The 17,291-nt window shown below is 35.9% G+C and overlaps 2 protein-coding genes across 6 annotated transcripts in view; both read left to right on the top strand.

The window, feature by feature from the left end:
* The window catches only part of Smr (Smrter), a 512,335-nt gene that overhangs the window by 46,830 nt on the left and 448,214 nt on the right, over positions 1-17,291 (top strand). The gene's annotated exons all lie outside the window — the stretch shown is intronic.
* Positions 566-2,370, top strand: LOC137247884 (E3 SUMO-protein ligase ZBED1-like). Its single transcript, XM_067778817.1, has 2 exons — positions 566-2,111; positions 2,175-2,370. The coding sequence occupies exons 1-2, from the start codon at positions 617-619 to the stop codon at positions 2,180-2,182; spliced, it is 1,503 nt and encodes a 500-aa protein (XP_067634918.1). The 5' UTR covers positions 566-616; the 3' UTR covers positions 2,183-2,370.

Raw genomic sequence — 17,291 nt, 5'->3', positions numbered from 1 at the left:
CTTATGTCCGGTTTTTCGATAAAAGCTTCAACTGAAGTTGAAGTTGAGGTCAGTTTACTTTAGACGCATTCTTGAATTTTACTCCTCATCGCAGTTTAAGTTTTTAATTTTATTCGATGCCTAAAGTAATATAAGTTCGCACTGGTCTTGTGTATCCCTTTTGTATTGGCATTAGGTTGCACTGATATGCTGAAAAAGAAACAGCCTGTAATGGCTTTCGTAGCAAGGCATTTGTTTTTCTACTCCTACTTTTCCAAAGCGGGTAAACATTTTACCCTCTTCTGACCGTTGAAAATACATCCCTACCGTTTCAGATAGCGTACACCTTCTATCTCTTTTTATTTACTTCACCTGGTGATTCCACCATACTCAGAACATAGTAATCTAACTTCAGGAGAAATAGCGCCAGTAATTGCAGAAGAGGAACGTAGTTCCACTTCTCTTTCGTCAACTACTGCAGGGAGTGCAGTGCGCAGTTCGTTAACAGTACCTACCGAAGACATTTCCAATAGTAGATGTTTGAGAAGGACTGTTCAAACAAAATTATTTGTTACCAGCACACGTTCTGAGCTCTCAGAGTAAGAAAAAAAATAATATTGATGAATCTCTTTTAAAGATGATTACAAACGACTTGCAGCCACTTTCCATCGTTGACAATGTAGGATTTGTAGAATATACAAAAAAGCTTCAGCCATTATATTCCTTGCCAAACAGAAAAGTTTTATCAAATACAATGCTACCTTTTAAATACAATGAAGTAAGAAAGAAACTGCATTACTTGCTCAACATTGTAACACATATTTCAGTTACAACTGATATGTGGACTTCTGATAGTCAAAAATCTTTTTTGTCAGTTACTAGTCATTTCGTTCGGGATAACAAAATGATTTCTGCAGTTTTATCAACAAAGGAAATCTTAGGAAATCATACCTCCCAAAATATAGCTACAGAATTGAAGTTAATATTTGATGAGTGGTCCGTTTTTGACAAAATAGTTACTGTAGTAAGTGATAACGGGGCTAATATTAAAAAGGCTATAATTGAAATGCTACAGAAGCACCACCACCCATGTGTAGCGCACACATTAAATTTATGTGTAATTGATGCCATCAAAGCTGTTCCACAAGTTACTGTGCTCATAACCAAGTGTCGTGCCATAGTCACTTACTTTAACCATAGTTCTCAAGCGACGGAAAAAATAAAAAATATGCAAAAGCAAATGGGCGTTACTGAACTGAGGTTAAAACAAGATGTCCCTACCCGGTGGAATTCCACCCTTATAATGATGGAGCGCATATGCTTGGTAAAAGAACCACTCTCTGCCATAATAACTTCTTTACCAAATTCTCCTGATTTCCTCAATTCATCAGAATGGGAAACATTGTTGGACTACACTAATCTTTTCAAGCCCGTAGAGGCCATGACAACCGAATTGTCAGGAGAAAATTATCCCACGATGTCACTGGTAGTGCCCCTGATCAGAGGTCTTCAATACGCAGTACGAAATCGCAAAATGAAAACTGTAGAGGGAGAAAGTTTGAAGAGCAGATTGTTAGAGGTAGTTTGGAGACGATTAGGGCAGTTGGAGTCTGACAAAATGTGCGCCAAATCAACATTCTTAGATCCTAGGTTTAAAAAAATTGCGTTCGGTAATGAAATTTATGCAAATAATACAACAAAATGGCTAGTGGAAGAAGTAACTTCCCTAATACGGCAACAAAACACAAGTGTTTCTACCAACACCCCAAGAGAAGCATCGGTCGATAAAAGCGAAGTATCTCTCTGGGACCTTCTCGATGTAAGAGTTGCTGAAGCAAAAACAATTTGTCAAAACGCGCCCAATGTCAATGCAAATATTCAGTTGGAGCAATATCTAAGGCAAAATTTTGTTGATCGCTCAAATAATCCCCTAGACTATTGGAATCGTAGCCAGTCAACATTTCCGGAACTATATATGCTTTCGAAAAAATATTTATGTATACCCGCAACATCGGTTCCGTCAGACCGAGTTTTCTCGAGAGCAGGGCAAATAATTAACGACAGGAGAAACCGACTTAAAGGAGATAAACTAGATATGATAATATTTTTGAACAGCAATTTAAACATTGAAGGTATTTTTCATGTCAACTCGATGTACATACTTGTGTTATTTACTTTACAATCAATTTTTTTAGGGGTTTAATAACGCAATCAGTTGCCATCTCTGCGGCGAAAATTTAATATAGACCCTCATGCACTATCCGATTTTGGCTAGAACAACTATAGCGACTTTTAGTATTTAAGTGCTTGAAATATTTGTTTTATGTTTCTTTTATAAGTGAAATTTAATGTGCAATTTTTATATTAATTAAACGTGACCTGAATTTTGAAAAAAAAAAAAACAGTAGCTTATGTATAAGTTAAGGCAATCAATAATGCCTCTGAAACAGATTTGAATAATACAGATAAATATCCATCTTAAGTAACCCTCTTTCCTGTTGTTGTTGTTGTAGAGGCATAAAATCTCCCCACAGGTTTGGGGGAGACCAAAAAACTCAGTGGGTTGCGAACCAAGGTCATTTGCATATCATTCATGCGCTTTGCATAACATGTAACAAAGGCATTTAAATTGAATATTTTCATTATTTACTTGAAGCAAAATTTACACCATTTTAGTCATATTTAACGTTTTTGTTACGTTCCAATGTAGCGTGATCCAGATACGGATAGAAATTTAATATACAAATGCAACAACAAATTGATCCATATGGTTCACATTGTTGTCGCATTTGCATGTTAAATCTCTAGCCGTATCTGGATCACGTTTCATTGGAATACGACGTTTTTTGTCTTATATAGGTTTGTTCTTTAGCTACCCCGAGGGGTAACTAAAACAATCCAGAGATTGTTCTTTTGGCTTCTGGCAAGCTAAAGAACAAATCAAATGAATGAATTAATGAATGAAAAAATTCGTTCGATAGTTAAAACCATTCAGTAACTAACTATCGATAGTTGAATTCATTCGATAGTTCCCAACACTAGTATGCAGTGTTATTAGTTCTTGAGAAAGATTTTTTTCTTTTCCACTTACGTATTTATATAGTTTGTTCCACAGAAAAATAATTTGTGCATTTTTTATACATACAATGCATTATGTTTTGTGTTATTTAGCCTTACGCTTGTAGGAGGCCTTTTCCTGAAACTTTAAACAATTCCGCAAAAGCTATCATAGCCCACATTACAAATGCAATTCTATATGGAAATTGGCCTGACTCGTATGAATATGTGCATGCGTACACATTTTATTTATTTTTTTCTTTCGCTAGTTGTGTGGTTATGGTTTGTTGAGCGCCTCTTTTCTCGGACATTGAGGTCACGTCTGTCGGAAAGTGCACATTCAAGTGATCTATGTACATGCATACGTATAACAAACAGTCAGTTCCCCATTATTTTCTGATGAGTATGCTTCTGCAGCTTTAACTCCAACCATTTGCTTTTACCATCTGTGTGTGTCTGTCTGATTGCCTGTTTGTTATTTTTCATGCATTTCACATTTATTTGTTTAAGTTTTAACCTTTTCGAGTTGTTTCCTTCTACTTCTTTTTGTTTGTATTGTACTCATTTTAGAGTCATTCGTTATTATTGTAATTGTTGTTGTTTCCACTGCATCACCACATGCATTCACACATCCTCTGAGCTAGTGAGCTGTTCGTTCGGATTATAGTAATATGGCATCTCTATGCATGCACTTGCTGCACATTGCCGCCTGCTGCATTTGCTATTGTTGTTGCGTATTGTCTGTCTGTGTTTCCCCGTATTCTCAGTCACTCATTCCTTTTTGCCTGTCGCTCGTTGCATTCTTGTCGTCCGTTCATCTAGTGTCCGTAGCAATGTTGCCACATTTCACTTTATGCTCCAAAGTCCGTCCGTTGGCATTCATCGTCATAACAGTGTTCAAAGTCGTTGCTGTTGCTTTCGACGTGGTCGGAATCGTCACAGTTGTTGTGTTATCATCGTGCGGGACTACTTTCCTCCTTTCCCCATTTCCTCCTTTTGCCTTTTTGTCTGCTGTTTGTTGCCTTCGTAGTTTGCTTTTTACCTTAAAACTCGTTGACTTCACCTTCTTCGTCTGCTGTACGCTTTTAAAAATGCAGCCAGCAAGTTTATGGTGTTTTTATGTAGTAGATATGTATATCGCATGCCGTACCGGCCTGTCCCCGCATCAATACCGACCGACTTTATCATCATCGCAACATGTCATTATTTAAACATGTGCCCCGACAACATTTTTAGTTTTTTCTTTTGTTTTTATTTCTTTCTATTTGTTCTTTTGAGTTGATTATTTGCTTGTTTTATGTACTACTTTTTGTTTTTGTTGCTGCTGCGGTCGTTCAATTTTCTTTTTTATGTTTGTGTGCTATCATTAAATTGTATGTTTGCCGCCGTCATATAATGTACACATATACACAGTTGTGCACAAAATAATTGAAGTTGCAAAGGCAAAAAGGCTGGAATCAGGGGACGTAAAACATAAAGAAATATTAACATCTTCAGTTTCATATGTAAAGTATCTCTGAGGAAAATTCTAGAATAGCACCCCCGAGTTCGGGGTAAAACTTGGTATCAAATGAAAGAGGGAGTTGTCCCGATCACAAATATATATATTTTCAAATGCGCAAACTTATAATTTAAAAGTTATTTGTTGTTAAAGTTTGCAAATTTAGCAAATTTTTATAGCACTTTAAATTACAATTTACATATCTTTCAAAACCTTAATCCACATACATATCTATATAAATTAGCAACGGTAAACTTAAATTGCATTTTTGTATATTTCACATTTAATTTTTGCATTGTTTTTACTTATTATAAATGTTTTTATCAAATCAATCGCGCTTTTGTAGCAATATGCATATATATATATATATATATATATTTTATTGATGACATTACAAAGCTGTGCTGCCACATAAACAAAAAAAAAAAAACAAATATAAACATTACCTTACCACCTTTCAGTTAATAAAGAAAAAGGAAAATATATATTTTTACTACTCATTTTGAAAAGTTGAAGCAGAAAGGTGTTCTACGCAGAATTACTGTGCATGGCGCAGTCGGTGTTGGATCGGCTAACATAACAATAAACGTAAGAGTTATAAGGTAATATCAGCTCGTTCACGAATGCAAAAAAGAGCTTTTTCAAATTTTTGGTAAATAAAGACTAGAAAAGTTAAAGATATATATACATCAGATGAAAGGTATTTTTGGAAGTTATTTTTCGATTCTGCACTTGTTCCGTTTTTAGATGTGGCAGCACAGATTTGTAATGTCATAAAATATATATACGTATCCACATATAAAATATAGAAATTTGCAAACTTTAACAACAAATAACTTTTAAATTATAAGTTTGCGCACTTTAAAATATATATATTTGTGATCGGGAGAACTCCCTCTTTCATTTGATACCAAGTTAAACCCCGAACTCGGGGGGTGCTAAACTAAATCGCTGCCTATCTCTGAATCTGGGTTGTTTCGGCATTAAATGCAACTAACGTGTGAATTGTTTTGTATGCCCCTCTCTCTTTACTCTGTTTGAGTTGGGGCTTAAGCAGATACAATCCATCACCGTCGCGACGCACGCCATTTTGCACTGAAAGCACGCACGTAGCATAAAGTGAGACACATAACGACGGATATGTATATCATATCTCTAATTTTTTTTTTATATATCAAAGCATTTTCAGGAGTTCATACGGTAACTTCCCAGTCGGAACGAGTGAGATAAAAAGTAGAAAAGGTATTCAAAAAACCATTAAATCTATCAAAAATCATCTGTAAGTCTTATGTCATTCGACTATCAAAGTTAGGCAAATCCCTTAATAGAGAGGTATAGACTGGCTGCTAATAGTACTGAAATACCTTTAAGATATCGAACCAGAAAACATGAACTTTATTAACACTATGTGCACAATATCTTCTGCTCCTAAGTATCCAAATTGTTGATTGAATGCTACAATTTCTATATCAATTATACAACTTTCTAAGAGAGGTCCTATAGAAGCTATCGGCACGAAACCTAAGTAGGGACACGAATTATGATACGATATTTTTGACATACGATACTGATTCTTTATACTCGATAGTTTTATGACGATACTTTTTGGCATCGAGTGTACGAATTTTCGAACAGATGGCGGCATATATGCAAGGAAAGCGCTATTCGACTAATTAAGCTGCTCAATATGTTTGCCCCGTCTAATTTGTTTCGCGAATCGAAGGAAATTTGCGCTGAAGAACTTGCAGTTTATTTGTTAAGAAAAGGCTGACAACTGCACAATTAAAATTATCAATATGTGTCAGAGTTCTATTCTTATCGCTTTTATAAGTTTAGAAAATCCTAAATCTTTGCTTCCCTTTAAATTACACAAACATTTTTTGATTGAGACCTCATTGCTAGGTGCATTATTGAACCGCACACTTGTCCTGTCGATTTTGTATCGACGCTTTGAGTAACGTCTCTTTTCAATTCGATACGGGTACACAATACTTGTAGAGCGTACTTTAGGCTGACAACTGCACAATTAAAATTATCAATATGTGTCAGAGTTCTACTCTTATCGCTTTTATAAGTTTACAAAATCCTAAATCTTTGCTTCCCTTTAAATTACACAAACATTTTTTGATTGAGACCTCATTGCAAGGTGCATTATTGAACCGCACACTTGTCCTGTCGATTTTGTACCGACGCTTTGAGTAACGTCTCTTCAATTCGATACGGGTACACAATACTTGTATAGCGTACTTTATATAAATACTGTATGTATACTTTGCATTCGATATCGTTTCCCTGAACCTAAGAAGGTGTTGTAATGGCTATGCAAAGTATTTGGCATAGTTTATGGTATCAATAATCGATGAAAATAGATATGGTTAAGTATAAATATGGTTATTACAATGGCGTTATGACTATGTCAACTTTGCTAGCAGCTTAATTCCATTATATTTAACACCACTGTGCATAAAAACATGCGATTATTGCATGGATTAATTTATGTGTTATGATGTATGTATATCTACATATATGAATGCCCGTATATAAGCGCATGGTAACTACTATCTACAAACCTACCTACAATAAGAGATACACTTACACATACTTATTATATATCTCCGTTTGTTTGCCAGTTCTTAAGCGCACTAGTATACTCGTTGTTCGGAAAGTTTTATGCTGCGCCTACTTCACTGTGTTGAGCTGATGTATATATATGTATATATTGCTGATTGCATATTTCTTGTTCGTAGTCATGCTGTGAAATCTGGCAACATAGCCATTTGCTTGTCTGTCTGCTTTGCTTGCCAGCATGGGTCGATTTACGCTTGAAACATACACACATGCATATAAACAACCACGTACATTGTTGATGTGTATGCTGATTTTTACAATGTACATCCATACATATGTATGTCTGTTTGCACGATTGTGCGACTCTCGTTTTACGTTCATTCGTTCCTCGATCTCTCCTACTTGCCTTGCCAATATTAACAATTCAACCAGCGCGCTATTTGTGTATTCGTGTGTGTTTGTGCGCTGAAGTGAAAATTGGCAACGTTGGGTTTGATATTTTGATTTCTTACCAACCGGTTTGCTATGCTGTCTTTTTGGTTTGTTGTAGTTTTTTCTCTTAAAATTAAATTTTTGTTCGCATTTTTTATTCTTTATTTAGATTATGCCTTTTTTATTTACAATTGCTTTTTTTCTTTTTATATTTTTATTTTTTGGCTCGTTTGCTTCATTTCAATTTTAGTCGGTCGGTCGACACATATTGGGTTTTTGTTTGTATTATGCTTTTGTTGTTGTTGCAACTAGTAATTGCTGTTTTTTCGTCTGCTCTACACAGCAATTGTTGTCCCGCACAAAGTCAGCAGCAGCAACAACAACAGCGTTTGTTGCAACATACGTTTTGTTTTGATTTTTTCATCATTTATTTATTTAGTCGATTTTTTACTACGTCTGAATTTTAGTGATTTACGCCTTTTTATGCTTTTAGCTTCTTCAATTATTGTCTCTTTTTAAACAATTTAATCGACCGACACACTTCACGTGTGCTTTAATCATGATTTAATTGAATTTAATTAATTTGTTTTGGAGTTGTTGTAATTTCATTAATTGAAACCCAAAAAAAAAAAAAAGATATAAATAATATCTATACTATAATATACTTTCTTAATTTTAAGTTGTCTGAAGTACACATTTCATAATTTTTGGTAGATTTGTTTAAAGATTTTACTACAATAATCAATAATGAATAAAAAGTTTTAGTCATAATTCCTTTTCGAGTTCCGGACTAAATATTCCATTTTTTATTCCGTGTATTGCACCCATTACTGCAATACTCGGCGGACTACTTTTGCATTTTGTTATTCCACATGAGGAATTCAAAAAGAAATAATTAATTTAAAAAAAGAAAAGGAAAAATTACTAAAAAAATGTGTTCATTATGCCAAAAAAAGGAATAAAGACTGCAATCCAAAATTGTTAGTCTAGTAATGGGAATGCTTAGATTGCATTCCGGGATGATAGCATTCCTTAACACCTCTGGTAGGTATGCAGCATGCTGAAATTGGTGTCAAAAAATAATTCGGACATCTGGTAATATTAAAGTTGTTCGGCATTTTCTTTTAGTTAAAAAGTTATAAGAAAGAATCAAACCATGATTCAAGCACAAGAGGTTTGCTCAGCTGACAAATTTTGGCAATTGCAGCCAATTTGCTCCCAAGTCGAATTGAAATATTAGTACTAGAAATAGAAAGCAATCAGTTCAAAATACCCGATAAGTACTGAACTGCATAAGTCCTTAGAACGATTTTTTTAATTTTATGATGAATTTATTAACTATCCCATGAGCTATTAGTTTAGGTGAACATATGTAGGTAGAGCTGGGTCGTTTCATTCTGAACTTGTTCAATTGAACGGGTCTCTCAACTGAACAAGTGAACTAGATCTTCGATTTCTGTTCTATGTGTTCTTTTAGTAAATTGTAAATTCATACATACATACGCAGAAATTCACAATGAGCACGAATGTCGATGATGCCAGTTACACTAAAGATATGTGTGGTCATCTTTGTGTGTGGCACTGCTACAACAATATATGTATGGACTATTTATGAAAAACATCTTTTGTAAGAGACTAATTATTACATTTATTAAACTTGAAAAGTTCATATTTAAAATTTGTGTCTGTACTCTTTCAATTTCCTGGATCTTCCGAAATTTGTAACTTTTTTTGAAGTTAATTATACATATATATATTAACTTATTTATTCATAACACATTTAAATATACCTACACAAAGCATTGCTGCATACACACCCCCAAGATTCGAATCTCTGAAAGGAACAAAAAAGCACAACTCTATATGTAGGTATTTTTATGAAAAGTACGGACACCAAGGAATCGTGCACTTTCGTATACCTATGAACATACGAAACCCAAACCAATTCTAACTTCAACGTTCAACGTCAAAAACTCGATTAGTAAATTGATTCACGTAAAAATGTCAGTAGTAAATAATGGAGATGCCATAACGAAATGTACCCATTGGGAATATTAACTTATTCATTCCGTATGTTCGGAACATATGTACGTCTCCATTTAATGTGGAATCGTTTTATATTTGGAAATATTATGTATGTATTTATTTGGAATACTCGGACCACGTGAGGTAGTATCAAACGACTGTGTTCCGAATATTCTAAATTAACGGCTTATCCGGAACACTTCCATGAATACTTTAACGGGAAAGAGCTTTCCGATATTTCAGAATAAGGTAAATTCTTCCTGTGAAGCAGGACCGCACAAAAGTGTAACTCTTCGGTCAAAGTCAAGGGCGGAATATAAAGATCTAAGACAATAAGTCATTTTCTTTTATTTTTTGGCAGTTCATTGCGGCTGCGAGTATCACCCCATGTCGGCTGCCAATTCGAAATCGTCCTATCCCGAAATATTTTTCAAAAATTACTCATTTCAGGATTTGTCACAAAAACGCCCTATCTCAGAATGCTTTTCATTACCTTCCTCTTATGTCAAAATGTATTGAACTTATGCCCAGATAGGGAGTTTTTTAAACAAATTTTGAGATAGTGTATTTTTCAATAAAATTCTGACGTAGGTACGGCATTCTTCAAACATATTCTGAGTGAATGACCAAGCCAACATAACTCTTTATCGGTTCACGAAATATTTAGTAGAAAATGAATTATTTCCCCCATAACCTGTTGGCTTTTACAAATTTATTATCACTACTATCATACTACTGAAACTACTTTTCTACTACAATTTTCGCTGAAGGGGATTGAATTATTCCCCGTTTTCCTTACTTCGTAAAAGCAACCCGTCCAGATTTTTAAATTTGGAAGTGTCAAAGCTCTGTCTTGTATAACAAACCTCTAGTAATTGAATCATGAAATCAAACGTAGAGGGTAAGCGAGGCTCTCTCTGAATGTAGGCAAACCAGTTTTCAGGCCAGGACAAAGTCTGCCAGGTACACTATTCGTTAATAAAAACTAAAAAAGTTCTGTTTCGATCATCAGTTTTTAAAATTAAAAATTTTTGCAATGCCTAGTGTTATTCTATATAAAAACGAGTCGCTGAATGTGTTCCTAAGCGCAAAACTCGAGAGCGGTTTGACCGATTTCGCTATTCTTTTTTTTTTTAGAATATTCCTTGAAGTACGAATATTCGATAGGGTTAAATGGAGCGGAAAAGAAGTGAGGAAAAAGATGAAGTGGGAGAAAGAGAAATGCAGAGGGAGGAGTGAATAAAAGGATAAGGAAAAGGGGAAGAGAGGGCAAGGGAGAGTAAAACTTCTTGAAAGTTATGCCGAAAACCAAAGTAAGGGCAGAACAGCGTTTACCGGGTCTGCTAGTTGGTAATATTTTTGAGCCATTCATCTCGTTAGTTTTGTATTGCAAAAATACCAGCATGTGATGCCTTTTTTTCAACCATTGTTTTGTGAACTAAGCGAGATTGGCTTTCAGTTTTCTCATTCTTTCCTATTTTTTTAATTTGTATACATTTTTTTTCTGCACTAATTTGTTTGCCAATAAAAGTTCACAAGTTCAATTTGCATCAGCAAGTGAATTGGAAAAGAGATGAAAAAACTGTGACTGGTACTTGGCGTTGACTAATTAGAGACGCCATAAAAAAATTTTAAAACAAAGTAGAAAACAGCTGAGAAAAAATACGTAAATATTTGCAAAAGAAAAAAATTTAATTGAAAAGAACAAAAAACGACCAACTTTGCCAATTAAATTAATTTTCCCCAGAATTTCTCAGTGTTATTCATCTTTTGTTTGTCGTTCTTGCCTGGGCGAAAACTGTCAACGTTGCTGTGAGCGTGCGTTACGTTTCGTCTACAATTACGGTTTCAGTTTCGCTTCAATCCAATCCAATTTAATAATTTCATATTCAATTCAGTACATGGTCTCGAGCTTGGGCTCAGTTGACTTCGAGAGTTGAGTTTTAATGCAATGCGCGTTTGGCGCTCAACATACCACTATACATATTGAATTGAATATGATTGCTATAGTGGTTGTTATTGTAATTTCAAAATTTTTTGTTGTCAAGTGTTTGATAATGCATCCTCAAGCTGCTGACGCAGCGACAGACGCACATAGACGCGCGGCGCCCACCCTAACAAAACACCTATATATAAAAAAAAAAAAAAAAAAATATTGCGAAAACTGCATAAAAAAATATACATATGTACATACATATATGTAAACACATTTATGTATTTTTATTCATTCTAACTACCTACATATTACTCTTTGTCAGCATACCATACCCAATTAAGCCAACCAAAGCTTCCTAACAACCTCGTCTCTAATCAACTGGCTTAGCTTGACTTGGCTGCATGGTTTGCCGTGTAATGCGAGTAGCCAACACCATCAGCGCTTAACAACTGCGCAGCGTTGGCGTAGTGACAACAGAAAACACTTAGTTACAACAACAACAACTGGGCGTGTGACAATTGAATACAACCCTCTCAGCTTATTCTAATTTCTTATACCCTTCTACATACTCCCGTCTTTTAAATGGCTTATTTAGTGAAGCGATTAAGTCAAGACGAATCCATACCAGGTGGTGGCAAGGCGAATTCAACCAATTCGCCCTGCAGAAGAATACCTCTCTGAAGTTGGCAAGACAACTTTTACGTGGAAAAAAATTACCTATTGGGAAAATTGCCGTGAATTTGCCGTAATTTAGCCGTGAAACAAAAAAATTTGCCGTGGCCATATTTTAGAAAATACAGGGTGGCACGCTAACTTCACGTGAAGTTAGCGTGCCACCCTCAGAAAACCACCTTAGAGGCCAGCTAGGAAGATAATTCTTGCACACGAATTTGCCGTAAATTTGCCGTAGATAAGTGGCATATTTCATAAATTCGAAAAAAAAAAATTAACTTTTTTTTATGGTGCACCGCCAACTTCACGTGAAGTTAGCGTGCCACTTTTCGAAAACCACCTTAGACACCAGTTAGGAAAATAATTCTTGCACGTGAATTTGCCGTAAATTTGCCGTGAATTATCCGTGAAACAAAAAAATTTGCCGCGGCCATGTTTTAGAAAATACAGGGTGGCACGCCAACTTCACGTGAAGTTAGCGTGCCACCCTCAGAAAACCACCTTATAGGCCAGCTAGGAAAATAATTCTTGCACACGAATTTGCCGTAAATTTGCCGTAGATAAGTGGCGTATTTTATAAATTCGAAAAAAGAAATTTCAAATTGTTTTTATAGTGCACCGCCAACTTCACGTGAAGTTAGCGTGCCACCCTCAAAAAACCATCTTAGAGGCCAGCTAGGAAAATAATTCTTGCACACAAATTTGCCGTAGATAAATGGCATATTTCATAAATTCGAAAAAAAAAATTTCAAATTTTTTTTATGGTGCACCGCCAACTTCACGTGAAGTTAGCGTGCCACCCTCAGAAAACCGCCTTAGAGGCCAGCTAGGAAAATAATTCTTGCACTCGAATTTGCCGTAAATTTGCCGTAGATAAGTTGCATATTTTATAAATTCGAAAAAAAAAATTTCAAATTTTTTTTATGGTGCACCGCCAACTTCACGTGAAGTTAGCGTGCCACCCTCAGAAAACCGCCTTAGAGGCCAGCTAGGAAAATAATTCTTGCACACGAATTTGCCGTAAATTTGCCGTAGATAAGTGGCATATTTTATAAATTCGAAAAAAGAAAATTCAAATTTTTTTTATAGTGCACCGCCAACTTCACGTGAAGTTAGCGTGCCACCCTCAGAAAACCATCTTAGTGGCCAGCTAGGAAAATAATTCTTGCACACGAATTTGCCGTAAATTTGCCGTAGATAAATGGCGTATTTCATAAATTCGAAAAAAAAAATTTCAAATTTTTTTTATGGTGCACCGCCAACTTCACGTGAAGTTAGCGTGCCACCCTCAGAAAACCGCCTTAGAGGCCAGCTAGGAAAATAATTCTTGCACACGAATTTGCCGTAGATAAGTTGCATATTTTATAAATTCGAAAAAAAAAAATTTCAAATTTTTTTTATGGTGCACCGCCAACTTCACGTGAAGTTAGCGTGCCACCCTCAGAAAACCACCTTAGAGGCCAGCTAAGAAAATAATTCTTGCACACGAATTTGCCGTAAATTTGCCGTAGATAAGCGGCATATTTTATAAATTCGAAAAAAGAAATTTCAAATTTTTTATGGTGTACCGCCAACTTCACGTGAAGTTAACGTGCCACCCTCAGAAAACCGCCTTAGAGGCCAGCTAGGAAAATAATTCTTGCACACGAATTTGCCGTAATTTATTTAATAATTTGGGAAAAATTTAAACAACGTGACATCAGGACGGACAAGGCGACAGCTATTTCGATTATACCTTGTAAATCTCTTCAAAGCCTTTTCTCCCGGGAGTGGGAGTCGAACTCGCACCCCTACGATAGTTGAAATGGTTGTAAACGCATTCAGCTACGTCATGCCTGTTGTGAAGTCTTTCCCAATTGCCTTCTTTTTGCATATTTTAATCTTTTACACATTGCATACTTCGTATGCAATTATGTGTTATTTGCCGTAAATTTGCCGTAGATATGTGGCATATTTTATAAATTCGAAAAAGAAATTTCAAATTTTTTTTATAGTGCACCGCCAACTTCACGTGAAATTAGCGTGCCACCCTCAGAAAACCATCTTAGTGGCCAGCTAGGAAAATAATTCTTGCACACGAATTTGCCGTAAATTTGCCGTAGATAAATGGCATATTTCATAAATTCGAAAAAAAAAAATTTCAAATTTTTTTTATGGTGCACCGCCAACTTCACGTGAAGGTAGCGTGCCACCCTCAGAAAACATCTTAGTGGCCAGCTAGGAAAATAATTCTTGCACACGAATTTGCCGTAAATTTGCCGTAGATAAATGGCATATTTTATAAATTCGAAAAAAGAAATTTCAAATTTTTTTTATAGTGCACCGTATGGTAAGTGGCATATTTTATAAAAATATATAGGCGCATAGTCAAAATAAAATAGGTTCTAAATTTAGTTACAGCTTTTTGATAAAATTTTCTATGAGCTATCTGTCAAAAAATCTGCAGCTAAATATAAAATCTATAAAAAAAATTTGAAATTTCTTTTTTCGAATTTATAAAATATGCCACTTATCTACGGCAAATTTACGGCAAATTCGTGTGCAAGAATTATTTTCCTAGCTGGCCTCTAAGGCGGTTTTCTAAGGGTGGCACGTTAACTTCACGTGAAGTTGGCGGTACACCATAAAAAATTTGAAATTTCTTTTTTCGAATTTATAAAATATGCCGCTTATCTACGGCAAATTTACGGCAAATTCGTGTGCAAGAATTATTTTCCTAGCTGGCCACTAAGATGGTTTTCTGAGGGTGGCACGCTAACTTCACGTGAAGTTGGCGGTGCACCATAAAAAAAATTTGAAATTTTTTTTTTCGAATTTATGAAATATGCCATTTATCTACGGCAAATTTACGGCAAATTCGTGTGCAAGAATTATTTTCCTAGCTGGCCACTAAGATGGTTTTCTGAGGGTGGCACGCTAACTTCACGTGAAGTTGGCGGTGCACTATAAAAAAAATTTGAAATTTCTTTTTTCGAATTTATAAAATATGCCACTTATCTACGGCAAATTTACGGCAAATTCGTGTGTAAGAATTATTTTCCTAGCTGGCCTCTAAGGCGGTTTTCTGAGGGTGGCACGCTAACTTCACGTGAAGTTGGCGGTGCACCATAAAAAAAATTTGAAATTTCTTTTTTCGAATTTATAAAATATGCCATTTATCTACGGCAAATTTACGGCAAATTCGTGTGCAAGAATTATTTTCCTAGCTGGCCTCTATGGCGGTTTTCTGAGGGTGGCACGCTAACTTCACGTGAAGTTGGCGGTGCACTATAAAAAAAATTTGAAATTTCTTTTTTCGAATTTATAAAATATGCCACTTATCTACGGCAAATTTACGGCAAATTCGTGTGCAAGAATTATTTTCCTAGCTGGCCTCTAAGGCGGTTTTCCGACGGTGGCACGCTAACTTCACGTGAAATTGGCGGTGCACCATAAAAAAAATTTGAAATTTTTTTTTTTCGAATTTATAAAATATGCAACTTATCTACGGCAAATTTACGGCAAATTCGAGTGCAAGAATTATTTTCCTAGCTGGCCTCTAAGGCGGTTTTCTGAGGGTGGCACGCTAACTTCACGTGAAGTTGGCGGTGCACCATAAAAAAAATTTGAAATTTTTTTTTTTCAAATTTATGAAATATGCCATTTATCTACGGCAAATTTACGGCAAATTTGTGTGCAAGAATTATTTTCCTAGCTGGCCACTAAGATGGTTTTCTGAGGGTGGCACGCTAACTTCACGTGAAGTTGGCGGTGCCCTATAAAAAAAATTTGAAATTTCTTTTTTCGAATTTATAAAATATGCCACTTATCTACGGTAAATTTACGGCAAATTCGTGTGCAAGAATTATTTTCCTAGCTGGCCTCTAAGGTGGTTTTCTGAGGGTGGCACACTAACTTCACGTGAAGTTGGCGTGCCACCCTGTATTTTCTAAAACATGGCCGCGGCAAATTTTTTTGTTTCACGGATAATTCACGGCAAATTTACGGCAAATTCACGTGCAAGAATTATTTTCCTAACTGGTGTCTAAGGTGGTTTTCGAAAAGTGGCACGCTAACTTCACGTGAAGTTGGCGGTGCACCATAAAAAAAAGTTAAATTTTTTTTTTCCAAATTATATAATATGCCACTTATCTACGGCAAATTTACGGCAAATTCGTGTGCAAGAATTATCTTCCTAGCTGGCCTCTAAGGTGGTTTTCTGAGGGTGGCACGCTAACTTCACGTGAAGTTGGCGTGCCACCCTGTATTTTCTAAAATATGGCCACGGCAAATTTTTTTGTTTCACGGCTAAATTACGGCAAATTCACGGCAATTTTCCCAATAGGTAATTTTTTTCCACGTAAAAGTTGTCTTGCCAACTTCAGAGAGGTCAGAAGAATGCCAAGTCAAAAGAAAATTTTCATTGATAACGATTAACTTTTGTTTTTGTTGTAGCAGTGCTTCGCCCCATCCAATAGGAGCGACCAATTACAAATTGTCATCAATGTCCTCTAACGGGAGACCAAGGAAACTTGCTGTTTCTACAGGGGTGGACCATAATGGGAGGGATGTTAGAGGCGTTGGTTCCACAATACAGTTGAAGAGATGATTGGTGTCATGTGGGGACACATTGCAAGCAGGACATACATTTTGTATGTCGGGGTTTATTCTGGATTGGTAAGGGTTTAACCTGTTACAGTACCCAGATCGAAGTTGAGCTAGAGTGACGGCGTTTCCCTAGGGAGAGCGCGTTCCTCTTCTCCTAGTTCTGGATATTTTTCTTTAAGTACTGGATTCGCCGGGCAATTCCTGGCATAGAGGGTCGACGCCTTTTTGTGGGTATCACTGAGGACCTGTTTGTGCTTGTTATTCCGATTAACTGACATGCTGTAGTACAAGGGGTTGTATGGAAAAATTTCAAAACGAAGCAATCAGCTCTGTTGGGATAATGACACCAGCAAGGTGACAAAGGCAAATTGCACATGTTTCATTGTTTCTTTGTTGTGCAAGTTTGTTTTCTTATTTATTATTATTTGTATATCTGGTTCCTGTTTTTGTAATCTGTTACCGTGATTGCCAACATCTCTCTCATAATTTATTCGATCGGCGCATATTTTGCTACGTCTGTCATCCCTCGCCATT

This window comes from Eurosta solidaginis, chromosome 4 (assembly GCF_040869045.1).
Source record: "Eurosta solidaginis isolate ZX-2024a chromosome 4, ASM4086904v1, whole genome shotgun sequence".
In the NCBI taxonomy this organism is placed as follows: Eukaryota; Metazoa; Arthropoda; class Insecta; order Diptera; family Tephritidae; genus Eurosta; species Eurosta solidaginis.
Note: the sequence above shows the minus strand (reverse complement) of the source record. Positions and strands in the feature narration are given on the sequence as shown.

Bases quoted from the DNA above. Each gene is read 5' to 3' on its own strand.
- LOC137247884 (XM_067778817.1), top strand. From the start codon at position 617: ATGATTACAAACGACTTGCAGCCACTTTCCATCGTTGACAATGTAGGA.